The following is a 24,047-nucleotide window of genomic DNA, read 5'->3' as shown; positions in this document are numbered from 1 at the left end:
TGAAAAGCATTTTTTTTTTATAACTTTAAACGGATTAAAGATTAAAAACAGAATATGCCTCCTTGTATAAATTGTTTTTCTTATTTATATTTTTGGTTTCCTTTTGCTGTGCCTCATGATTAGATTAGTCCAATTAAAATGATTAAGGCAATTTTGATATGCAAACATGTGATATATGCGCTTTGTTATTTTCGTTTGTCATTTCTGTTTTTATTTCATTTTTGGCCAGTTCAGAGTTCAAATCCGTTAAAGTGACACGGCACGCCCACTTGCTGTCATATGCCTCACCCCCTGCCCACCCTCCAGCACCTTCTCCAATGCTGAACGCGCTTTTTGTTGCTTTGATCCGTACTCACATAAAACAATCAACGCCTACGTTCGATAGGGGTTTGGGGGGTTGGGCGAGGGGCTTAGTGCAGCCGGCGGGGCGGTTGATTTATTAATAATGACAGCCAAAAGGCAGCTCCTCTGTCCAAGTGTGTGTGCGTGTGTGTGTGTGTGTGTGTGTGTGTGTGTGTGTCTTTGTTTGTGTGTGTTCGTGCACCAAGTCACGACAGTTTGCGTGTGAGAAGATCTCACGAATTCACGCCTAAGTTCTCGGTGTTCTTTCCCAAAAAAAAATAGACTTGGTTGTTGATCATTTTATGGAAGGACTAGAGCATATTTAACTGTCAAAACTTTAGGTAATATTCGCACTAATAGCTGAATTTTTTATAAATCAAAACATGTTTTGAAACCATTTCTAGTTGACTTGAATTAAGATCAATTTTATAGAAATTCTTACTAAAACCAAAATTGAAGAACACAAATGTTGAAAGTTTTTCTAATTAAACTGCATTAAGATTGATTCTTGGCAAATTATTTCTAAAGGGAAATTTAAGAAAATAGTGGCCGCACGTGCTGTAATTCCCAAACAGTTCTAGCACTGCTTGCTTTGTAAAACTTTCAGTATTGAGGCCTAATAGTAATCAAATATACTAAAGAACTCAAGCCCAAATATCGACTTGTTCAATTGACTAATTATCATCCCCCTGCCCGCATTATTTATATAGCCTTTCACTAGACATGGGAATCAAAATCAAATACACGTCTAATTGAAAGCCATAAATATTTGTAGTGCTTGTATGTGTGGACGAACAGCTGTTGAAATTCGCCAGCTGCCGGCACTGATTGATGGCAACGTGGAGGCGATTCCCAATTCCATTTACCATTTTCATTAGCGCACCACAAGAGCTTGCCCCCATTAAAGCGGACTAATCCATCACTGGCAATCGATAAATGTTGGCCATTAACATTTGGCCGTTGGGCAGCAGCGGGGAAAATGTTAAACAATTTCATTTGTTCACCTTTTTTTGTTTTTGGCCCCACTGTCAACAGCGGCGCTGCTTATTACACGTTTGTTTCAATACAAAGGCACACAGACATGTGTCTGTGTGTGTTTCTACGCTGAGGTCAAGCACTAAGTGTCGTCACACGTACTCAGCCTAAGCGCTCTCTCATCTGCTTTTTGTTTACGTGCTCTTTTCATTTTCAAATGCCTCACAAAAAAAAAAAAAACAAAAGCAATTGCAGCAACAACATAAACAACAACAACCGCAACTTGGTTTTAATTTTAGTTACAAAAGCTGCCAGCCGGCAAATTGTATGCAGCCCCTCGCTCTCGCTCTCTCTTTATATTTGTAGCTTTTTATGTGCGCTCTCTTCTGCACCAGATAACATTGTTTGTGCTCTGCCAAGATAAATAGAAGTCAGGATGCAAATGCGGTGTGTGAGGGAAGGGTCGTGGAAGTGGATAGCAAACAGCAGTCGCCCCATTTATTGCAGCTGTCCCTTTTTGGCGTTTTAAGAGCAATTTACATACAGATTGTATATTTTCGCACTTAGCTTCAAGTTGAGTGCCTATTTTAATAAAACATTTGCAGCTGTTGGCATTTAAAATGCTAGTGACTAGCATATAGTTCATTATTTTAACAGCACGCTAATATATCTGAATCGATTTTTGTTGCTCTTAAAAGTATGCAAAGTTTTAACGCGGGCGCGAGAAGGTTTGTTGCTGACAATTCGTTTTTGTGTGGCTGCCTGAAAGTGTGCTTTGGATAAATTTAGTTAATGTGCGCCTGCAGTGCAAATATGGACGCCACTGTAGGATCAGAGAAATATAAAAATAGTTGTCATGAAATATAAATTAAAGCATATAGCTTAAACCAGGAAACTTTTATGTTTTGTTTTTTTGGCATTTTAAGGGCCAATAAATATAAAATTAATTAATTAAAATTAAAAGCAATCTTCAGAGTCTAAAGTGTGATCTTACAGATATCATATCTTTAAAATATATCTTGCATACATTCTTTTTGTTGTCTTTGAGGGTACCATTTCCACATGAATTTTGACCAAGAATAATGATTTGGATGCCAAATTGATCGAGAGTTTCAGACCATTAACAAAAAGCCAAACCACATAAAAATCGGTTGAGATTTGACAGAATTATGGGAGTGGGAAATTTCGACCTATAGTATGTCTAAATAGGTAAAAAAAATTATAATAATAATAGGTAAATAATAATAAAGGTACCATTTTCACGTGAATTTTGACAAAAAATAATGTTGGTAATCTAGAGGTCAAATCATGAACAAAAAGCTAAGCCTTATGAAAATCGGTTGAGTTTTGACCGAGTTATCGAAGTGGGAAATTTTGATCTATATAGGATATTTGAGGGTACCCATTCCACATGCATTTTGAGCAAAAAGTAGATGCCAAGCCTTGAACAAAGACCCAAACCAAAAGATAAGAAACTCTTTACACATCTGTTTTTTTTTTTTTTTTTGTAATATTTTTTTTATTTCCTAAGTCCCTCTTAAATATTAACTTAGTCGGCGCTTTGTTATTGTTTATTTCATTTCCCAAGCGTTTTCGCATTATTCCATTATCTGCGCCGTCGAATGTTTGCTAACTGTCACCTGAATATAATTTTTATAGTCGCATGCGACGGCTTTGATTTACACCTTGTTGCGCCTTGCATAACAGCGTCAACAACAGCAGGGGCTAAAGTATCCGAATAGCGGATATCCTGTAATTGTGTAGCACGCTTTAACCTTAGACCCACACTTTGTCTTACAGTCCAATCCTTATACATGCTAAATTTGTAGTCTCTAGGGTATATTGACTTCTAAATAAGGTCAGACAAGCCAAGCTGAAAATCGATACTTATCTATCTAGTGAAAACAAAGTGTGCTATCGATAACTTGGACCTGACGTGATCTGCACGTGATTTACTAGTAGGAAGAATTACGTTCCAAACACAAATAAAAAGGCTGGTTCGACTATGTAATTGATGCCGATCGATAATTGCTTCGAATAATGATCAGAATAACCCTTAAGCCCTTTCATGGGTACAGGGTATAAAACGAGTCACATTCAAAACCGCCAATTAGAGTTAAGATCAGCTGATGCGGCATTAGGCTGACTTAACCATGGCTAAAGCACACTTGACTCATTTCCATATCAATTAAACGGCAATTGTGACTGCGTTATAAATTGAAATAGCAATATTTTGCGCATCGATTGCATTTATGGCCCATTGAGCTGTTGTCAACCGCTAAGAAGCGAAGAGCAAGAAGTGGCTAATTGCTCAAGAATCAACAATAAACAGTTCCGGCAGGAATGTAAGAGAATCATGCACATTATTGACAAACTCTTAACAGACAGCACCTGAAGTTGAACGAACTGCGCCGAGATAAAGAGAGGGAGAGAGAGAGAGAGAGAGAGAGGGACAGCGAAAGAGCGGCAATTAAAACTAAAACTTCAATTGAAATTGGCAAAGCTTTTGGCTAATTTAGTGTTTTTGCTTGTTTGCCTTTATCTAATTAAAAGCTTTGGCCGTGAGCTTTTTGCGACCGCCCCAATGTTTGGCTAAACAATTAGCTGTGCGCTCTGTGCGGCCACACTGCACCTGTACGTCCGCATGCCCGTGAGCGCAACTTGTGCTGCGCTCTCTTCAACTCTTGCTTTGCTGATGCTGCTGGTGAGCGGCGTGCGGCGATCGAACATTGCGCTCAGTTTCAGTTCAACCCTCGGGCGTTGCGGTTTGCTTACGAACGTTACGCGCGCGCCTTTGCCCAAAAGTTGTCAACTCTCCAACCACAACAACAACAACAACAAATACAACGAAACGAGTCGCGTGCTCTGTTGACTGCTGTAGAAAATTGCTTTATGTTTGTATTGCATACGCACTGAGCGCATATGTGTGTGTGTGTGTGTGTGTGTGTGTGTGTGTGTGCGTGCGTGCGTCTGTTTGTTATGTAAATAGATGCTTCTGTGCGTGTGTGTGCGTGTGTGCGTGCAGCAGCCTTCAAACTGCAATCGCAATGCACATTAAACCAAAATTGGCTTTAAAATGACAACTCGTTAATTATCGCACCTCGCGACATAAGTCGCGTGCGTTCAATATCTCAGTCAGTTGGTCAATCAGTCAGTCAGTCAGGTAGTCGAATCAATCGCATCATTAAGGCACATTATATTACGCATACGCCGCGTATGCTGGCAGCTGTTGTTGGGTCTATTGAAAAACTTGAATACATTTTTGAAAAGTAGAACGAAGCAGATATTAAAAAAACACCAGCCAGCGTTATCTATGCGTTGATGATAGACTAAACAATACGCTGTCAATTCAACAAAATATTAAAATTGCATATTTATGTATGCGTTTTAATGATTATTATCTGCACGCTTTAACTATGCAAGTTTAATGGACCTAACAAAAGGCTGTAAATTAAAATGCTTAACAAATATTTTTACATGCATTTTTATAAATACCTTTATAAATTTAAAAGAAAAACAGCAACAAATGTTGTATTTTGATTTTTTAAATTTAATTTGCGAATTTTCGATGCAAAATAAATAGCAAAAACCTGTTGCGAACTGCTAAAAAACAAAAACAAGCCCCTATTCTCACAATTCTCACATGCTGCTGATCTTTGATCCACATTTGCACGTCTATATATATATATATCTACATCTGTATCTACATTTTACTGCCCAGTACCAGGCTCAAAGAGGTGCCAATAGGGGGTTAGCTAATAGATATACGCATATCTCGGCGCTATAAACTAATCAATTGCTTAATTAGTTCATTTCGCACGACTAAATAAATTAGATTGTTTTTTATTTGATTTTTTGTTATTTTTATAAAGCACTAAACAATTTGGTCACGGCGCCCGCTCGGATCCAGCAGCAGCCGCCCACTTAGATCGCAAATTTAATTAATATGCAACTGCAAATCGAACAAAGAATCTGCCATTTTCACGCGGAAAACTACCAGCATTTGAGCCACGTTTGCGGCGCAGGCTACGCCCCAAAAATATTTCGTAAACCCACTTTGAAGATGGTTTAATTTTGGACTCTTGTCATGTGCTCTTTGTTTTGTTTTATGGCCCAAAAGCGTGCTAATTTCTGCGGCTCAACATGTGCCGGCACGGGTGGGTGGGGTGTGGTGAGAAGGGGTAGCCTGCTCTCTGTTCCGTGCGTCTTTTATTTATAGCAAATGCTGAAAGAAGAAGAAGAGGCAGCAGCCTTGTTGAAGCCCGTAAATAATTTAATTGATTAACAATTCAAAATCGTGCCTTTGTCAAAGCGTGTGGCTGACGTTCAAGTTGCCCAAAAGCAGGCATCATTTGTCTCTCTCTCTCTCTCTCTCTCTCTCTCGCTGTCTCTGTCTCTCTCGCTCTGTGTGACTCTCGTCAGATAATGCCAGAATTTGAATTATGCATAATATAAAATTTAACTACAAGATAATCTCTGTTATCAACTTTTATATGTAACATGTCATATGAAAATTATTAAGTGTAGTTTTCCAACTAACTTGAATGCGATTTTAAGCCTCACTTATGATCATTTTATTAATTGAATATATATATATATTCATATTTAGCTGATGGGCACAAACATAGTTATATGCATTTCATATAAATAACTTTACATACATTTTCCCATTTAAATTAAGCAGTAAGATGATATTTAGTTTAAGATAATATTTATGCTTACGATAAAAAACTGTGCTTTGATCTTACCAGAAAATAGTTTAAATCTAAGGAGAACGCCGATTGCCCTGCAATTGAAATACCTTCTAATGTGAATATTTTAAATATTACAAGATTATCTTGATATAACGCTGATCCAGTCAACACTTTGTATGTCAAGTAATAGCTTTAAATATTAAATAACAAATTAAAGCGCCCCTCTTTAAAGTTATTTTCTTCTTTTCTTTGTAAAGTCCGCAGTAGGTGCATTATATATATTCTTGATCAGCCAGGTCCGTCCGTTCCTCTGATTGTTTCTATGCGAACTGGTCTTATGATTCTCGCATATCTGCAAAAGGGCAATGTCTAGCAGGGTATTAAAACTTCGGTGTGTCCTTACTTTCTGGCTTTGTTTTTCTTTTTGACTGCCTTGATATTGGATGTGTAACAAAGTCCAAAGATCATCTCTAGGCGGGGACCTGCAACTAAATTTAGACTTTGTTAATTTTAAGCTGAATTCAAATTTAAAATACGCGTTGTTCCAATTAGCAAACTTTGACAATTTGGAAATCAACACAACAAAATCAGCAACAACAACACGAATTTTCTGCCAAAAAAAAAAAACAAACAAAATAAAAATCAGAAAAAAATGGTTGAACGTGTTTTGGGTTGCGGTTTCTTCAATTTGTTAAAATTTAAATTTAGATGCAGCGGTCAGTTGTAGCTGTATTATTGTTGTAATTGTAGATGTACTTGTTGTTGTTGTTGTAGTTGTTGTTGTTGTTGTTGTTGTTGTTGTTGTTGTTGTTGTTGGCAACACATGCGGACCCCGACAATGTCGTCAACCGATAAACGTCAACAGTCAACGGGGCAGCCCAAAGATTGGGTCTAATAAATTGCATTTGCAATTTGCATGCTCGCAATCCCCCCAGCCCCTCCTCTCCCTTTATATGCCCCCCCCCCCCCCCCCCCCCCCCCCCCTCCCGCACTTACAATTGTTGTTTTTAAGGTTTTCCTTTGGCGTCTGGCTTTGCTCGCTTTTCACATGTCAATTTTCTTTTAGCATTGTTTCCGCTTTTCTTCTAAAAATTGCACATTAGATCATGTCACAATAATTTTATTTGTTTGTTGTAATTTATTGTTGTTGAATTTCAATTGAAAAACTTGTCTGCATATTGCTTTCGACTTGATTCTTTAGACATATATATATATATATATATATATATATGTTTATATATTGGCTGGGCAGATACCGGGAAATGCAGTTCGCTGAACAAGTTTAAAGGTTTTTAGCGTGTGCTCTTCTGGGGAAAACGCTTGAGTTCATGAATTTTGTGGAAAATATGAAAATATGACGAAAACGCAGTTTAAGCATAAATTGAAATCGGTTTAGGAATAATTTATAGAAACTTTTGCCAAAGTGTAAATAAATCAAAAGACTTTCTGAGTAAAAAAGAACATTGATTTAAATTTTGACAAATTTTACACTTTAAAATTAAAAGTTATTGAGATATTCTGCTGAAAACAGGATCTTAAATTCATCAACACCCCATCAATAAATTCCCGCTGAATAAATGATAACATTTGTAATTTTTACTTCAAACAAACTTTAAAAATTTTAATAGTATCAAAAAGTATTTGATTTCTTTCTAAAAAAAAAACACAAAAACAGGACTTTTAGCTCATCAATAAAATACCCAATAAAAAGACACTGTAAAGAATACAACATGCTCTAATTCTTAATTCAAATATTTTTCTGATAACAAGACTTTCAAAATATGAACATCGATTAGAGGGGTCTTTATAAAAAACAAATCTATACAGATTTAGGTCTATAAACAGAACTCAAACTCTCAACAAAAACATAAATATAATATTCAGTAATGTTATTTTCAATCAGCTTGAGACTTAATTTATATTTAATATTTATTCAGATTTTCTACCAAAAAAGGACTTTGAGCTCAAAAAGAGTCACGGCTCCTTTGAGTAAGATTTTCGTATGTTATTTTTGAGAAATAGTGTAGCTCGTCGAATCATGTGCGTCGATCAATTAACAAAGCCTGCATTTAATAGTGAATAAATCGTGAGTGGTTATTTAGAATCTGCTCATGAATTGCTCAATAAACTACGTCAATTGGAATTGGTGCTCATAATTTTGGAAAGCCAGCCCAAACTTTGTATTATTGTGCATATTTATGCCACAGTCTAAAGCAGTTTGTTGTTCCATAAAGATATCCCGCATTATAAAGAGCAATCATTTATAGTTACTTAATTAAATGCTCGTTAGGTTTATGACTGCAACGATTAGTCTCAAAAGTGACTGCAATTTAGTTAATGGGCATTTGTTTTTTTTTCTCACTGATAAACACAATGCTCCAAAACGGGGTCCATGTAAAGGAAGTTTGAAGAAAAGGAACAAGTTGTTATAGCCACGTATCTTAGCTTAGATACAGACTTTGTAAAAGTCAACCGAGAAATATATATACATCGACATTTTGACATTTTAATCATATTTAAAGTCACAACTAGCTAAAAAAAAAATCAAATTTCTTTTTATTTTTTTTAAATTTTTTAATTTAATATTTTCTTAACATTAAATTTTTTATCACGAGCAAAGAACTTTATTGTTGCTTTATCTTTTGGCTTATCGTTCATGTAAAGCATTTTGAAATAGTTTGAGAAAGTTAAAGCCAATTCAGTCAACAATTTTGAATACAAAAAAAAAAAGCCTTGTCTAGGATAGATTTTTTTAATATTTCAAATATTCCAACAACCAAAACTATTTGTAATACATTTTCCAGTCTACCCAGCAGAGGCAAGCTGACTGTACAGTATCGCAACTATTTGCATCTCCCACTTTCCCCTAATCCTAACGTAACTTTGCCACAAAAATGCACCTATCCGTTGGCATTAAAATGTTCCACAAATATTTCAGTAATTTTCCCACTTGCCAGCTCTGCTGCCGCGCAGCTGGACTCTATATAAATCTAATTTATTTTCCGATGTAAAATTGCCTTTGGAAAATTTGTTATAAAATATTTCGGTTTTTGCGGATCCAAAACTTATAGTATTTTTTTATTTATCAAATGCGATTAAAATAGAAAAAGTTTTTTGTGTGAGTTTAGGTAGGATTTTAATTTATGTGTATTGCTTAATTAAGTAATATATGTTTATACAATAATTATGTTTATGTTTATGACACAATTTTTTTGTATTTTAAGCAATAAGAGATCCATTTCTAAGATTGTTTCTATAAATGTTAAATTCGAGTTAAATTAAAAATCGTTTAAAATATATCGATAGTTTTAACATCCTCTCATTTCAAGGTTCTACAAATAATATCGCTTTAAAGTAGCTTATATTCAAGAATTTAAATGTTCACTGGTTTTTCCAACTTTTCCGCTTTTCCATTAGCATATGTATTTATTATTCTATTTGTTCTAAAAACAATCTCAGAGGCAAAAAATAGATTCAGCTGATTAAAACACTTGCAACTGTATTACATTATTTGTAAAACAACAAATTATATTTTTTGAAGCACTTATCTATCTGTGTTTTATCTAAATGTCAATCTAAACTTGGCACACGTCATTTGATATGCATTATGAGCAGTTGGCCCCAACCAAATGTCGGCGAAACTTTCGTCACAAGTTTGTTGTTTACGAGACATTTAAACACGGAGGGCTTATCCACAGATCGACTCATCATATACTAGATGGGCCATATCTATATATCTGTATAAAGCATATAAATTTTAAGGTGTTGGGAAAGAATTTAATTTGGGGTTTTTGACAGTCGGGCGCCGAAATTCGTTTGATTAAGCGCAGCAAAAATTTGAAAGGTAACCGAGAGAGCTTGTTCTAGAAAATTGCCAACGATTTTTCATGTTTTCCCCATATATTTTCCTCGCACATATACATATATGTACAAGTATTTGAGCAGCTCGTCTAATTAATCATTTGACTTTTGGCGGCTATGAAAAACCGAACGTGAAATTTTTCACACTGGCCACGCGTTGTTTATTTTCAATGTTCACATATAAAGCTGCATTTCTCTATATACATATATATATATATAAATATATATATATATATATGTATATATATATATATATATCTATCTCGAGTATGTAAACAAGAGATTTCACGTTCCCCAACTGACGAAACATGTGAAAAAAACTGAATTTGAATTCGAGAATAATGCAAAAAGGTGTCAAAAGAAAAACAGGCAAACGGCGAACGGAAAACGGCGAATAAAATCGTTTTAATTGTGGTTTTTCCTATTGAAATGCGTTTCGTAGCACAGGAAATAGGGAAATATCACGTGAGGTTAAACAAAACATTGCAAATATATTGGGTTTTACGTATTCGTGAATTGTGAATGAAACAAAGAACAACAGAAATATAGATGAAGCATGGAAATATGGAAAATTTATGAATGAAATGAATTAATAAAGCGCAAGAGCTTTCGTTTATGTGAGATGATAAATGCAGTGGAAAATTTGGAAAAATTCAAGAAATATTTAATGCTTAGCTTAATTTCGTATTAAAGTAAATTTTTAAAAATATTTATGTATAAATATTATTAATAATGATCTCAAAAATATTGCTGTAAAAGCTTTAAATGCAAAAATACTTTTGAAAATTTGTGTTTTAAAAAACAGACTTTGTTTCATATTTTCATATTTGATATTTGCAAATGAAGCCTACAACATTACCCAAATTTAAGCAAATATTTCAAAAACAAAAACTATTTTTAATAAATTTTCTAGTCTACCCGACGAAGGCCATCTGCCTGCATTCTCGCTACCATTTCCCTTTCTAATTTCCCCCCTACTCCTAACGTAACTGTGCCACGAAAAAGTACCTATCCGTTAGCATTAAGATGTTCCACAATTTTCCCACTTGCCTCTGCTGCCACACAGTTGGGCTCATAAATCTAATTTGTTTTCCCGCCTAAAATGTGGCCGTAAACAAATTACAAGAGGCATTTCTCAACCTGAGCTCGTTACGGTTACGTTCAAGTTTGCAGGAAAATGTTGGTACCAAAATTCTTGTGGTACATTTCGTTGCATTGCCAAATCGCAAGCTTACGAAATTTCCCACACTTTGCATGGGGCGGGCTATTTATAAAGGCATTTCACACTGGGATTTGGGTCGCTCGCTCTCCCGTTCTCTCGCTATCGCTGTTTCGCCTGCTCGCGCACACACACACACACACACACACACACACACATATTAAGAGTATTAGCTGTCAAGAGGCGAGCAACAGGCAGCCAGAACGAAAACAGAAAACAGCTGTTGACGCTGTCGACGTCGCTGTCAGCGTTCGAGGCGCCAAAATAAAATAAAGCAACAAAAATGAAATAATCAAGAAAAACCGAAAAGCGAGCGCATCGTAAAGAAGAAAATAAAAACACAAACACACACACACACACAACAGTTAGAAAGCTTTAACGAAGCTTGCACGCGCCAGGTTGTGATCGCCCACCGCTCTGCCGCTCGCCCACACACAAACAAACTCACACACACACACACGCTCTCACGCTGCTTGGCTGGCCGGCTGTGCTCTCCCTCTCTCTTTCTCTGGCCACCCCATTTGGCAGAGCTTTCGGTTTCATTCACACAAGAAACCGGCCTGCCGTTGAGAACATTGAACGCATTCGAACGCGTCGCACGTAGGCCTACGGAATTTCAGAGTTTCTCGATTTACATTCGATTTGATTTTGATTCGCGATCAACCCCGCCGCCGCAGACCCTTTTTAATGTTGTTTTTCAACCCGTGCACAAGCCAAGGAATATAAAAAGCCACCAACAATAAAAACAACATTTAATGCAATATTATTGAAATTAACAAAGACAACACCGCACACCGCAAATAAAAAATAATATAAAATGTGAATTGAAAAATTTGAATGTGCTGCTAATTAAATTCAAGTGCTGCGCCGCTCGCTCGCACGACGAATAAACGAAGCAGGCAAATTGCAGAGCGCAATAAATTAAAAAGAAATACAAAAAATAAAAAACAATAAAAACAAGCGGCGAAATAAACAATATATTTAAATAACAGAAGAAACAACAAAATAATCTACATAAATGTATTTGTTGTGGCTGTGACAAAAAAAACACACACACACTTATACTAAATAAAATACTCGGTGCCAAAAAAAGCAAATTAAACCAAATAAAAAAAAGAAAGAAAACAGAGCAAAAACAACAACACGAACAACAAGATGGTTGGCAAAGTTTTGGGCATACGGGACCTGGACCAGTTCAGCAGTCGCCGGAGCAGCGTCTACGTTGATCCCGAGTGCGAAAAGTTCTTCGAGCTGCCCCTCTTTATAGCGGCCAGCTCGAATGATATAACAACGAAATGCCAGTGCTGGCAGTTCAGTCCAGGTAATAAACTCTCCTCACAGAACCCCAAAACATTAGCAGCATTAGCAAGGCAAACAATGCCAAACACGACAACAACAACAAAAAGAACAAAAAGAACAACAAGCAGAAAAACAAATGCTAATAAACCTAACTAATTTCGAGTGTAAACACCATAAATTGTTAAAACTTTAAATGCCGTTGTATTTTTATTTTTAGCTTTATTTTTAGCTTTCACTCAAGTCGGGGGCAAAACTTGTCAGTTTTTATTGATTTTTCAACAGCTTTGTCAAATCTCATTCATTAACCTGATGAGCCGAGTCTAAACAAATGTTGACAACTAACATCAGACTTATTTAAATGACAGTAACTTGTTTTTGCGCCTCAATTTAAGTAAAAAAGCGTTAAAGCCTATTAGAGTTGGGTTTAGTTGAAGAGGAATATAAGAAATATATAGATTGTAAACTTTTAAAGAGGGTTAAGTGCAAGAGGAATACACGGAATATAGAATATATATATATTTATATTCAGTCAAATAAATATCTCTTAAAATAAATACAATTAATACAATTTATTTTTAGTTAATTTCTTCTCTTGCCATAAATACTAATTAAAGTTTTCTTGAATTTGTAAAAGGAAAGCCTAAGTTGGGCTTATCAGAAATGCATGAATATTATAAAATAATGCTATGATATATGATAAATATATCATTTATATACATATGATATACATATATGCATTTGATAAAATATATATTATATATATATATGCATATGTTATATAAATACATATATAGAAATTAACATGTATATATTTTAATTTTAATTAATTTATTTACCAATTAGAGAGCAGTTTTGACTTTCTTCTATTCAGCTTCAAGAAATTTCGACCTACTTCCCAATCAATTTCTGTATTTATTCGTGATTCTTTTATAATTTATTTCAAGAAGTGGAATTAGTTGTTAGATTACCTCCTTATAATAATTAGGATATTTTTTTATTGTTATTTGAACCTTTTATAATTATTACAAGTGCAGCGACTCTTTGAATTGAGTTAATAATTTTAGTGTATAAATCATCCATTCTCGTGCTTAATCCCAATTCCGCACTTCACATTTAATTGCTTTAAACCTTAATTCACGTTTAATTTCTTTTTATTGTTCGACTGTTTATTGTCAATAAAACTGATTGCGTTTTGTATTATAATTTAACATGGCAATTTGAGAATTTATGCAACATTTTAAAAGCGTTTAATAAATTAGTTATTGCCAGCCAGCTGATTATGAAATGCCTTGTGTATATATCCCTGATTTTCAATGGATTTAATTGAAAAAAAAAAATGATTTCATTTCCAGTTGAATGAAGTTGATGTCGTCGATAGGAAAATAACCACTGCAAAAGTCGCATTGAATCAAAAGATACATATATGCATCTATAGTTTGATAGAAATGTGTGTGTGTATGTGTGTGTGTGTGTGTGTAGTCTATGCATTAATGTGCTTGTGGTTGAGTTCACTTTTTTCTAAACATTGTCATATCGCGAATCGTCCAAATGCAAATGAACGGAGATTAATTACACACGCTTAGCACACACACACACAATGCATACACACACACACATGCGCCGCAAATGCAAACGAGTCTCATTCGTTTATACCAGTTTTTATTGTTATTGCATTTACAACACTCGGCACCCCCCCAAACGGCCCCCGGCCCCGTCCCCGACCATTCCATGCGCTTTCTCAAAGCCATAACTATATCATTCTCGCGTCACTTGATATTTGCAGCGGAGACTATTTTGGTTAAATTATAATCAAATGAAAAATATTGTTTTCAAGGCGCAGTATAAAAAACAACAATGTTCTTCTTGTGGAGAGTAGCCGGCTAGCAGATACCCTGTAACAGAGGTTGTTCTTCTCATGCCCTTAGCCCAACATTCTTAAATAACTAGATTGTTAACAGTCCGATCTTTATGAAATTTTCAGGGAACAAATATGGCATTAAAATATGTGTACATACCAAGGCCCAGGACTTAACAAAAAGTATTATATTCTCAATAGGTGTAAGCTATACAGGAGCGTGCTTATTAAATTAGAAGACCCTAGCTGCCAGTTGATAATCGATACTTATCGATATCTTTCAAACGAGGTGAACTTCAGATAATTTGAAATAAATTTGACCTGCAGTAAAGTTCAATGCTAAGTTCTATGTTTATATACTCTGGCTGATAATCGATACTTATCGATATCTTTCAATCAAAATGAACTTTCGATAATTAGAAATAAATTTGACCTCCCTGCTGCATGTTACATATATGTGCCCTAGTACAGAATACCCTTTCTTAAGCAATTACAGGTTCGATATCTATAGGCAACAGGGCTGATTGTAATTTGTTGTATCTGTTGTGATTCGTTAAAATGAACAAGTTAGCTCAATGACTGGCGCTGAGTTGGTCGCTTATCTGTGCGCCAATAATAATAACGAATAGCAAATAAATCGAACGCTTGCGATAAGCGGACGAGCGACTGGCATGCAAAAATCGATCATCTGTCGCCTGGCCAGGTAATGGGCCATGTAGCCGATGCACAATCAATTACCCGCCTTCCCGAAACCTAATCAATATGGCAGCTCCATTTCGAATAACTTCAACGTCTCACCCCCTCTCAGCGTGCATTCGAGTGTCTTGTACTTCAGCAATGTCGTCAATGAGCTGACTATGAGGGGGGTCACAAGGGGCTTCTCCTTGAAGAAGCAGCTGACCAGCGATAAGTTTGTTTTTATTACGTAGCCAAGCACAAAATACTCCAAAATGTCGACCAACATTCGATCTACAACTGTCAGTTTGTCATATTTGTATCCGCAATTCCAATTCCAACTAACGTATTATCTAGGATTAACTTTATTATGTCTATCCCTAAATTAACATTTGGTCATTCTGTTAATAGCTGCATATCGATATGATATCGATATCGGAACGTGATTATGTAAATCGTTTAAACTATGTTAAATACTATTCTTATGCTATTCTCAACTTCTAGCGTTGCACACGTTAATACATAAACCCCTTGCACTACATCAATAGTTTATTTTATACTTTTACTAGCATTTTCTTCGAAACCACATAAGTATTTTAAATGTGTGTATGTATGTGTGTGGGTGTGCGTGTTATGTGTTTTTCTACCAAGTGCTTTACTCCTCGATTCTCAAGAATTTAAGTAGGCTCTGCAGTCTTCCATGCATAGCTTAGCATGGTGTAGTGTTTAATTTTTTTTTGTTTTTTTTGCTGCTTTTTTGTATGCATGTATGCATGTGTATGTATACATGCATGTATGTATGTTTGTGTGCATGTATGTATGTTTGTGTGCATGTATGTAGGTATCTGGATGCGAATTTATACATGTACGCATGCATGCATGCTTCATACAAAAGCTTTCCGCGATTTTTCCACACATGCGTGTGGGATTTTCCGAAATCCCGCCTTAACGTGGACCTTCATCACATAAGGTAACTACAGTGACAATTTCAGCTTCTTGTGCGTTAAATAGAAAACTCGAACTTTCAATCAAAGCTTTGTATATCGAATACGAATTATATTTGCATAAAACATGATAAGGGCATGTTTAAACAGACAGATAATGTAATTCAACTTCCATAATAAAAAATACCAAGAAAAAGCATTACCAGTTTCATATCAATTTAAATTAATATTTACCCTCAAATTTATTTACTTTTTAATTTTTATTACCTGCTATCTGCAAGAGCCATATAACATATATATATAATATATAAAATAATGCACCTACGTACACATTTACCTTATATACTTAACTCTCAAGCGATATCTGTCAATGTTGCATTTCTGTTATCATTGCAATTCAATTTTAATTACATGCCCCAGCCCCAACGGCCATTTAAATTCAACTATCTATGTATATGTAGAACAAGCATCTATCAATAAAGCTTATCGCGTACTGCAATAAACACACACACACACACATGCACACTCGCACACACTCACATTAATTGCAAAACTCAAGTATTTTATTTGCCACTCTGACGTATGAGTAATATTTGCGTTCTTGCTGACAAATTTACGTACTTATCTGAAGCTCAAGTCGACTTATTTCTATAACAAAATTCACTCGGCTTCAGTTTCTGCGGCCTCCAGCTGCAAGTTCAATTGGTTTGCGGCGACTTCAGGGCAACTGTTTGGGGCAAGCATTTGAGCATTTATTTCTTATCAATCATAATGTCATACACGGTCTTAAGTGGGCCTGCCAAACGGCGGCTGCAACTGGCCAACTTATCAGACGCCCACTTCAACTGACCAACAAGCGTTTACTGTATCATAAACTATAATATACTATAAATAGATGCTTATACTTATACAACTGTGCTGTTGCATGATTTACAATCTGCACGTTCGTTCAGCACGTTAGTCTTCTATTCGCATACCCTATATGCTTAAAACTGGGCAAGCGGGGCACACTCAAATCGTGGATATGCATGTAACAGAAAGGAATGCGACTTTGATGTTCATATAACTTCTATTCTAAATTCATTTAACAATTATTTATTGTCGGCGGAACAGTGTCCCTTATAAATAGTGATATATGCATATTTATCTATACCAAATTATGCCATATATATCATAATTTATACATATCACTTTTATAGCATATATATAACTTTCATTACCCTTTCTCGACAAATCAGGATAGATCAGTTCTAGATTCTTAAGTAATATTTGACTTATTGAGATTTCAGATAAATACTGAGATCTGTCAATAAATGCCCACATAATTATTTAATATTTCAATAAAAAATTAAAAATATATTTATAATATAATATAATACATATATTTTATACAAAAACTTACAAAAATGCATTGCAGGACTTAAAAGTAAAGCGTTTTATTATTATTATACTTACATATGATAAGCTGGAAAAGGTTTCAGAAATATATATAACTATTTAAACGCTACAGGGTATCGATTAGTCGATAGTATAAGTTGGAATAGGTATATGTACGCTAAAGGGCATCGACTAGTCGAAATGTTGCCATTAAAAATATTGTTTTTAGCTTAATTTATTGTTAGACAAATGGGCCTCATGACCTATCCTAAGCTACATTCACTTGACTTGAGACTAAATAATTATTTTGTTTGCCTTCGCATGTTGTTTGCTCTTCCAGGCAAAGAGCCGGCGCTGCGCTCGTTCACCGAAATCCAACAGCTGCTGCAGCAGGGCAAGAAGCGCGATGTCAAGAGTATACTCAGGGAGAACTCGTGGCCAATTAACTCGCCGATACGCTCCCAATTGTGGCCAGCACTGTGCGCCCAGCATTTGACCAAGCAGAACATGCTCGATGGCTTCTACTGGGAGATGGTGCATCAGGTGAGCGTCTGAAGTTAACCAAATAATAAACCCAAGTACTTATGATGTATATGTTATTATTTGACAGGTCTTTGGCACCACGGAACTGTCGGATAAGCCCATCATGCTGCCCGCCTTTGTGGATGCCACACATTGTTTGCCGTATCATTTGACCAGCACGGGACGCGCCGTTGCCGATCGCATCGTGAATGTTTTGGGCTATGATTGTCCCGACATTACCTACAGTCCAGTATTGTATCCGATTACATCGTTACTTTTGCATTTCATGTCGGGTAAGTGCTACATTTTTACACTGAAATTAAATACAAGAGAAAGTAGTAGTATTGAATGCCGATCGATTGTTCCGATGCTTTCCAGATATGTGAGATCGTATCGGTCGAGCTTGGGCAAAATATCTCAAAAGGATAGAAAAATGTTCATATGTCCAGATGTTAATAAGATACATAAGGTGTTCATAAGTAAGGAGCATGTTAATACTTGTTAATGCCAAGCTCCCTTTTGAGCACAAAAACCTTATGTGATATAGTGATCCATCCGAAAACGCCTTTGCTTCTGGTCAAGCCAAGTTACACATTTCGTGACAACATCGTAATTCCCCTCTATAAAAGTTTAAAAAGAAACTCACGTGACACACACCCTTAACGATTTATGACTTGGAGGCAGAAATACTCGATTGTGTTCCGTTTTCTACATATGTATATATTATCATAAATTACGCGCTTTACGCACTTCGAATCGCAGCACTCACTCAGTTTCAGTTTGTTCGATATTTGTTTTTTTCATTATTTCTGAATATATTTATATATATTTTTGTCGCCTAAACAAACAAAATATATATCTGAGTAATTGGCACAATTGTAAAGCGCTGCCCGAAGTAAATCACAACTGGGCGCAAATTGATGTATCGTGATTTTTCAAGCTAATTGCTTTGGCCAACAGGCAATGAGCCAACAATTTTAACCATTTCAAATACACTCAATTCAATAAGACACTCGGCTCGGCCCTTACAAGCATGTGAAATGTGTGTACATATATTTATATTTACCTGTGTATTGTTAAAGGTAAGCATGCGTGACCTTTTGGGCCCATTTTCTACTGGGCCGTGAGCTCTTCTTTTATCTCTATTTCCTGAGTTGAGGCGAGTTTGAGAATTTCAAGGTACTTTAATAAGAGATTTCCAATGTTGTCTATTTTTAGTCCCATCCAATTCACGACACTTATAAAATTGCCAAAATATTAAGCCCTTGCTTTACACCCAAAGAGTAATTAATATTATAATAGGCAATGTCCTACACCAAAAATAATGAGATATTTCAAGAATCTTTCGGTTTTATCATCCGGAGACTTTGCTATCGACTCTAGATTTGCAAGGCCTTGTCCTCAGTTTAAAACTTATAACCACTTGAGCTTATAAGCTCAAATTTTATGGTAATATTCTTAAAAGGCTTTTTTCTACATGTCTTAAAAAACAAGAACATTTTTTGGTTACTGGAGATTTTCTTTAATTTCAATACATAATTGCAATGCTTTTAAGTGTTGTCTTTTAAAGTTAACCCAGTTCATTCCAGCTAGCTCATGAGTGTTATTCCCCAACTCTTTGCTCGTTACGAAAACATTTATAAAACATTGTTAATTATTTTACTTAAGTGTTCCAGTTTCCCTGTTGTCACTTCTCTTTCGTTTATAGAAAGAATTATATGCACACATACACATAGCTATATACTTAAATATTTAGTTGTAAACTAGTTTCCGCCCTTGTTATCAGAAATGTGTGTCTGGCATCGGGTCTCTTAACTCAATTTGGGTTCTTGCTTCCATTCCATTCAATTTGTATCTTAAAACGGTTTAAAATTTGATTAATCTGGCGACATGTGGGCAGAGACTGTTAGCGCTGCCTTTTAACAGACTAATCAATCGGTTTGAAGAGAAACATTTAAATTTTTAATCGCTTGTCATAAATTAATAAATATTTTTTAGTAACATATTTTAATGTGAATTTGTTTATTAATTTTACTGCATAGCAGTTTAAACTACTTAAATGTGGAAATTCCTTACCTTAACTTTATATACTTCCAAAATGTAAAAGTTTAAAGATTTAACATTCTATGCTAATCAGGGACTCAAAGCTGCGTGTCCCAACCAAATATAAGTTAAGTGTCAATTAGAGTTGAGAGTTGCAGCTGACTGAAATTTAATCATATTAATTAGCAGGAACCGTAATCCGATTCCTTCCAACTTTAAGTAGTTTTTGTATTAATCAAGTCTATGTTAGTTTCACCCGGCTCAATTTCCGTCTCGTCTCTAGAGCAACTTGCCAATAATGATTATAGATGAAAGATTGTTTTAACACTCAATCCATTAATCTCTGTAATAAGGTTCACACAATATAAAATTATGTGAATTGTGGAGAGGAAAAACGAAACATATTTGAAAGCGGAAAAGTTCTCGCACTTTGTTTAATTGTCAGCTCGATTCAGATTTCCGCAGCTCTCATGTGGCAATCACCTGCCTTAGATTAGAGATGACAGCCGCGTGGCCTCCATTCTGTAACCCCAAAATGTGGTTCATGAGTGGCTCAGCATTAGCCGCAATATCAAGCAGGACACATGGAGGGGCATATAGGGGCTCGTAATCAGTTAATCTCAAAGGCTGAACTCTGAACACCCCCATTTGTGAAATTACTATATGGTTTTTATGATTAAGAAGCTGTGAAACAACAAGACAATTAATCGATTTCCATCTGGGTTCAAGTGTGTGGCGCACACAATTTAGAATATGTATTATCTGGGAAAATATACGTATAGCTGTTCGTAGAAAGTCCGCTAAGTGCAACCAATAGATGGGTGACGCTTGCGATTAATATGCGACGCTGCTTGAGAGGCACATGACAGCTCTGCCCTGCCTCCCACCCACCCCCTCAGCCTACCGCCTGCCCATCGCCGGCCTGCAGCTGATAAAGCTGCGCCTGATAAGCCACAGTCCGAGCGGAACGGAAAGAGGTCGACTTTTAAAGTCGACAACATTTTATTCTCCATTTGTTTTGTGTCTGCTTGTCTCGGTCTTCCAGTTTTGGAGGTTTGTTTACACGGCGCAAAAATTGCTGTAGCGTCTGGAGATTGCGATTCCGGGCCAGTTTCAGATTCAAGGTAGTCGCCACAGTGGCTATAAATAGTTCTCGCCCTCCCCCCTTGCATAGGGTACAAAGGTCCATTGTTTACGCGAAACAAATGAAATTGAAAAATGAAATTACGAATGTGTAAACTTTGTGCGCACAAACGCCGCAGGTCGCAGAGGGCATCCTATAACAAAAAAAAAATAAATAAAGCATTACACATCAACAATTCAGTTACGAAAAATATGAATTATAAAAATATTCAATAAAGAATGAAAAAATTAAAAAAATGCTATAAAATTTGAGCTGCATTTTCAATCAGCATTTCGTGCATTTCAAGTTCAAAAGTCGCACATAAACAATGTATAACAAATGTACGCGATGCTTACATACATTCGTGTACACACATGTATGTACAATAAAATACATACTATACATACCAAGTCCATATTGACACTTTGTATTGCTTGTCGACATCTTGTTGACGTCATTGACTGGTCGTTGGCTGTTGTCTGCGTTGAATTTTATGCAAATTCTTTTTATTTATTTCTTCTTTTTTTTTTGCCACTTGAATAAAAGTAACAGATCCACGGCACAAGACTACAAATTTTGAAGTACAGTGGTTGCTCAATGAGTGTAAATTAAATAAATAAACCAAGTCTAACTACCTTTCAAACTAAGCAACAATTTAAATGCTATTACATATTTGAGAATTAAAAATATCCAAAAATCTAAAATGTCGACCATTTATGGTTTTATTTTCGTTTTTTCTCTGCTTATTAACATTTAGTTAACATAATTAGTTATCTTCACAAAACGCATCCCTTTTCTTGTGTTTTACAACACTGAAATACTTATTTTTAGAAAAATCCCGGAATATTGATATAAAGCTTAAACGACTTTTACAAATTAAAATTTAGACTTAGCCCACGAGCTGTTAAGTTTATGTTAACGGATGACCACTGTAGTTGCGGCATGTGACATACATTTGTAGATCTACATCCACATTGCATCTAGAATTATAATTGTAGTTTATTTTTAGTAAACGTCGTATTTCAGCAATTGTTGCTTATGACGCCGACACGTGAGCATAAAATTGACATAAAACACAATTGGGCAAAGCCATTCGCATTCGCGTTCGCATGTAGATACCCGCCCTCCCCACCGCCCAGCCCGTATCCGAATCCCGAACGCAGCGAAGCCAAACAAATGCGCACTTTTTATATATCATCTTTGGGTTTGCTTTTATTTTATGGCTGTTTGTTATTCTGTTTTTCTGTTTATGCCCTACCCAAACATTGTCGAGCTTTGCCTATTTGTATTTGCACGGCTTTTATATGGACGCACTCAAACCCACCCCCAACTTACCTAATCCCCCGCTCTATAAATAAGCACTTAACAATTACGTGCTCTGCGATATAAAATACAGAAAGAGAATCATTCGACTTGACGCACCAAGAACTTGCCCAATGCTCGGCTTGAATGGTGATACTTTTTTCAGCATTTGCATATTTATGAATGTCGAGCATAGAAGCCAAAGCTCACTAATACAAGCACGTGCTCGTCTACACGCTTGTGTGCGTGCGCAAAAGCTCTTTCTAATGCAGCTAAGCGGCGAATGCTTCTTGTGCTTTTCTCTATTTATATCCATGTTTACTGTGCGTGACTGCCATTGCCCAAAGCTAAATGCCAACTAGACATCAAATAGTTACATTTCTAAGCTGGAACTGCAGTTTCCAGTCTGTATACATATAGGTTTGGTATATATTTAGTTTATTTGAAGTTCAATATTGTTGCAAACACTTTGAAACCTTATTTACCAATCTTTCCTATATTAGAAATCGGAAGATACTGAACAATTCCATCGCATATAATGCAAATTTAATTGAAAATAAAGGGTTTTAAATATAAAACGCTCGAAAGCTTAAAATAATATATTTTATTTCTTTTTTTTTTAATATTTCAAATTTGCCAATAATTTGAGGTTCAAATTTAAAAATCTTTTGTTTAGCTAAAGCCTAAAATCTTATTTTAAGGCTCTATTGAATGCCTGTTAATGACTCGAATTCGATGGTAAATAATTATTTAGTCAAAACGTTTTTTCTTCCCCATCTAAATATAAATAACTTATATAAATACATTTTGCTTCTAATTTTCTCAAACTTTTAACTATTATGCTATAAAATTGTCAAAATTGTAAAAATTAATATAAAACGCGAGTTTGGGCTATTTCACGCTTTTCAAGTTCAGCTGCCGTTTCGTTTACTTTTTAAAGGGCATTGCAATTTCCACATGGCGCTGCCGCAGCTCAATTAGCGTTTGCGAGTGAAAAAAATTTGTTAAAAAAGTATTTCTATAGTTTTCATTTAAATGTTGTTTACACGCGTCGCGTCTATTTTGGTATTTAAAACATTGTTTATGTTTTTTGTTATTTTTTGTTGCTTGCGGCCTGCTGTTTTGTGTCCAAAGCCAGAGCATGATGAATTTAGACCAGAAATGTTGAAAGGCAGCTCGGCTGCAGTACATCAAAGTTGTCTATACAAATGATTGAATGAGTGAAAACCTGTGCAACAACAACTATATAGGCGACGACATAGACACGTGAATATTGACGTCAAATCGAAACGTGAACCGGGCTGCGATTTCTTAAGCCAGTTTTATTAAATATTTTATTATTAGTGCGGCAGCTGTTGGTTATCGGTTTAATTGGTGTCATAAAATTAAAGTTTCCCTTACCCCACACACTTTAGCAGCAGGCCAGGCAATTGTCTTATTGCAGCTGTTAACTATTTATAGACAAGCAGAGCAATTAGTGCTAGATTAATTATTATTAATTAACTACTTAGTTTTGGTTATTTGTGAAGCAAACGCAGGGAAATTCACAGAAGACCAGCAGAAACAAACGCCGTGCTTTAAATAGAACTCAAGTCAAATATTTAATGATAAAAATACGCTAAGCAAATAGTGCAGCGAGATGTCGCTTATCAGAAGTTGTAGGTTTCCGCAAGCGATAAGCCGCAGCATGTAGATACACCCACAATTGCAAAGATACAGACACATTTCAGAGATACGAGCTGCGTCCTACGCCTGTGTGTTGCGTATCTTTGAACTTTTGCAGTCTGTCAAAACAATTGATAACATTTGAAACAAT

At 35.7% G+C, this 24,047-nt stretch overlaps 1 protein-coding gene across 13 annotated transcripts in view; it reads left to right on the top strand.

The window, feature by feature from the left end:
* Window positions 1-24,047, top strand: part of LOC115759157 (GTPase-activating protein skywalker) — a 64,335-nt gene that overhangs the window by 32,651 nt on the left and 7,637 nt on the right. For 7 of the 13 annotated variants that reach the window (XM_030700026.1, XM_030700021.1, XM_030700020.1 and 4 more), the window contains 2 exons: window positions 17,582-17,784; window positions 17,852-18,056. In XM_030700026.1, coding sequence (XP_030555886.1) covers window positions 17,582-17,784; window positions 17,852-18,056 — 408 coding nt within the window. Of the gene's footprint in view, window positions 1-12,185; window positions 12,413-17,581; window positions 17,785-17,851; window positions 18,057-24,047 lie in introns of those variants that run through there. The other 6 variants (XM_030700012.1, XM_030700019.1, XM_030700018.1 and 3 more) reach the window with 2 other exon arrangements.

This window comes from Drosophila novamexicana, unplaced genomic scaffold (assembly GCF_003285875.2).
Source record: "Drosophila novamexicana strain 15010-1031.04,08,12 unplaced genomic scaffold, DnovRS2.1 tig00000193-arrow-pilon, whole genome shotgun sequence".
In the NCBI taxonomy this organism is placed as follows: Eukaryota; Metazoa; Arthropoda; class Insecta; order Diptera; family Drosophilidae; genus Drosophila; species Drosophila novamexicana.
This window is presented reverse-complemented; position numbering and strand designations above follow the sequence as displayed.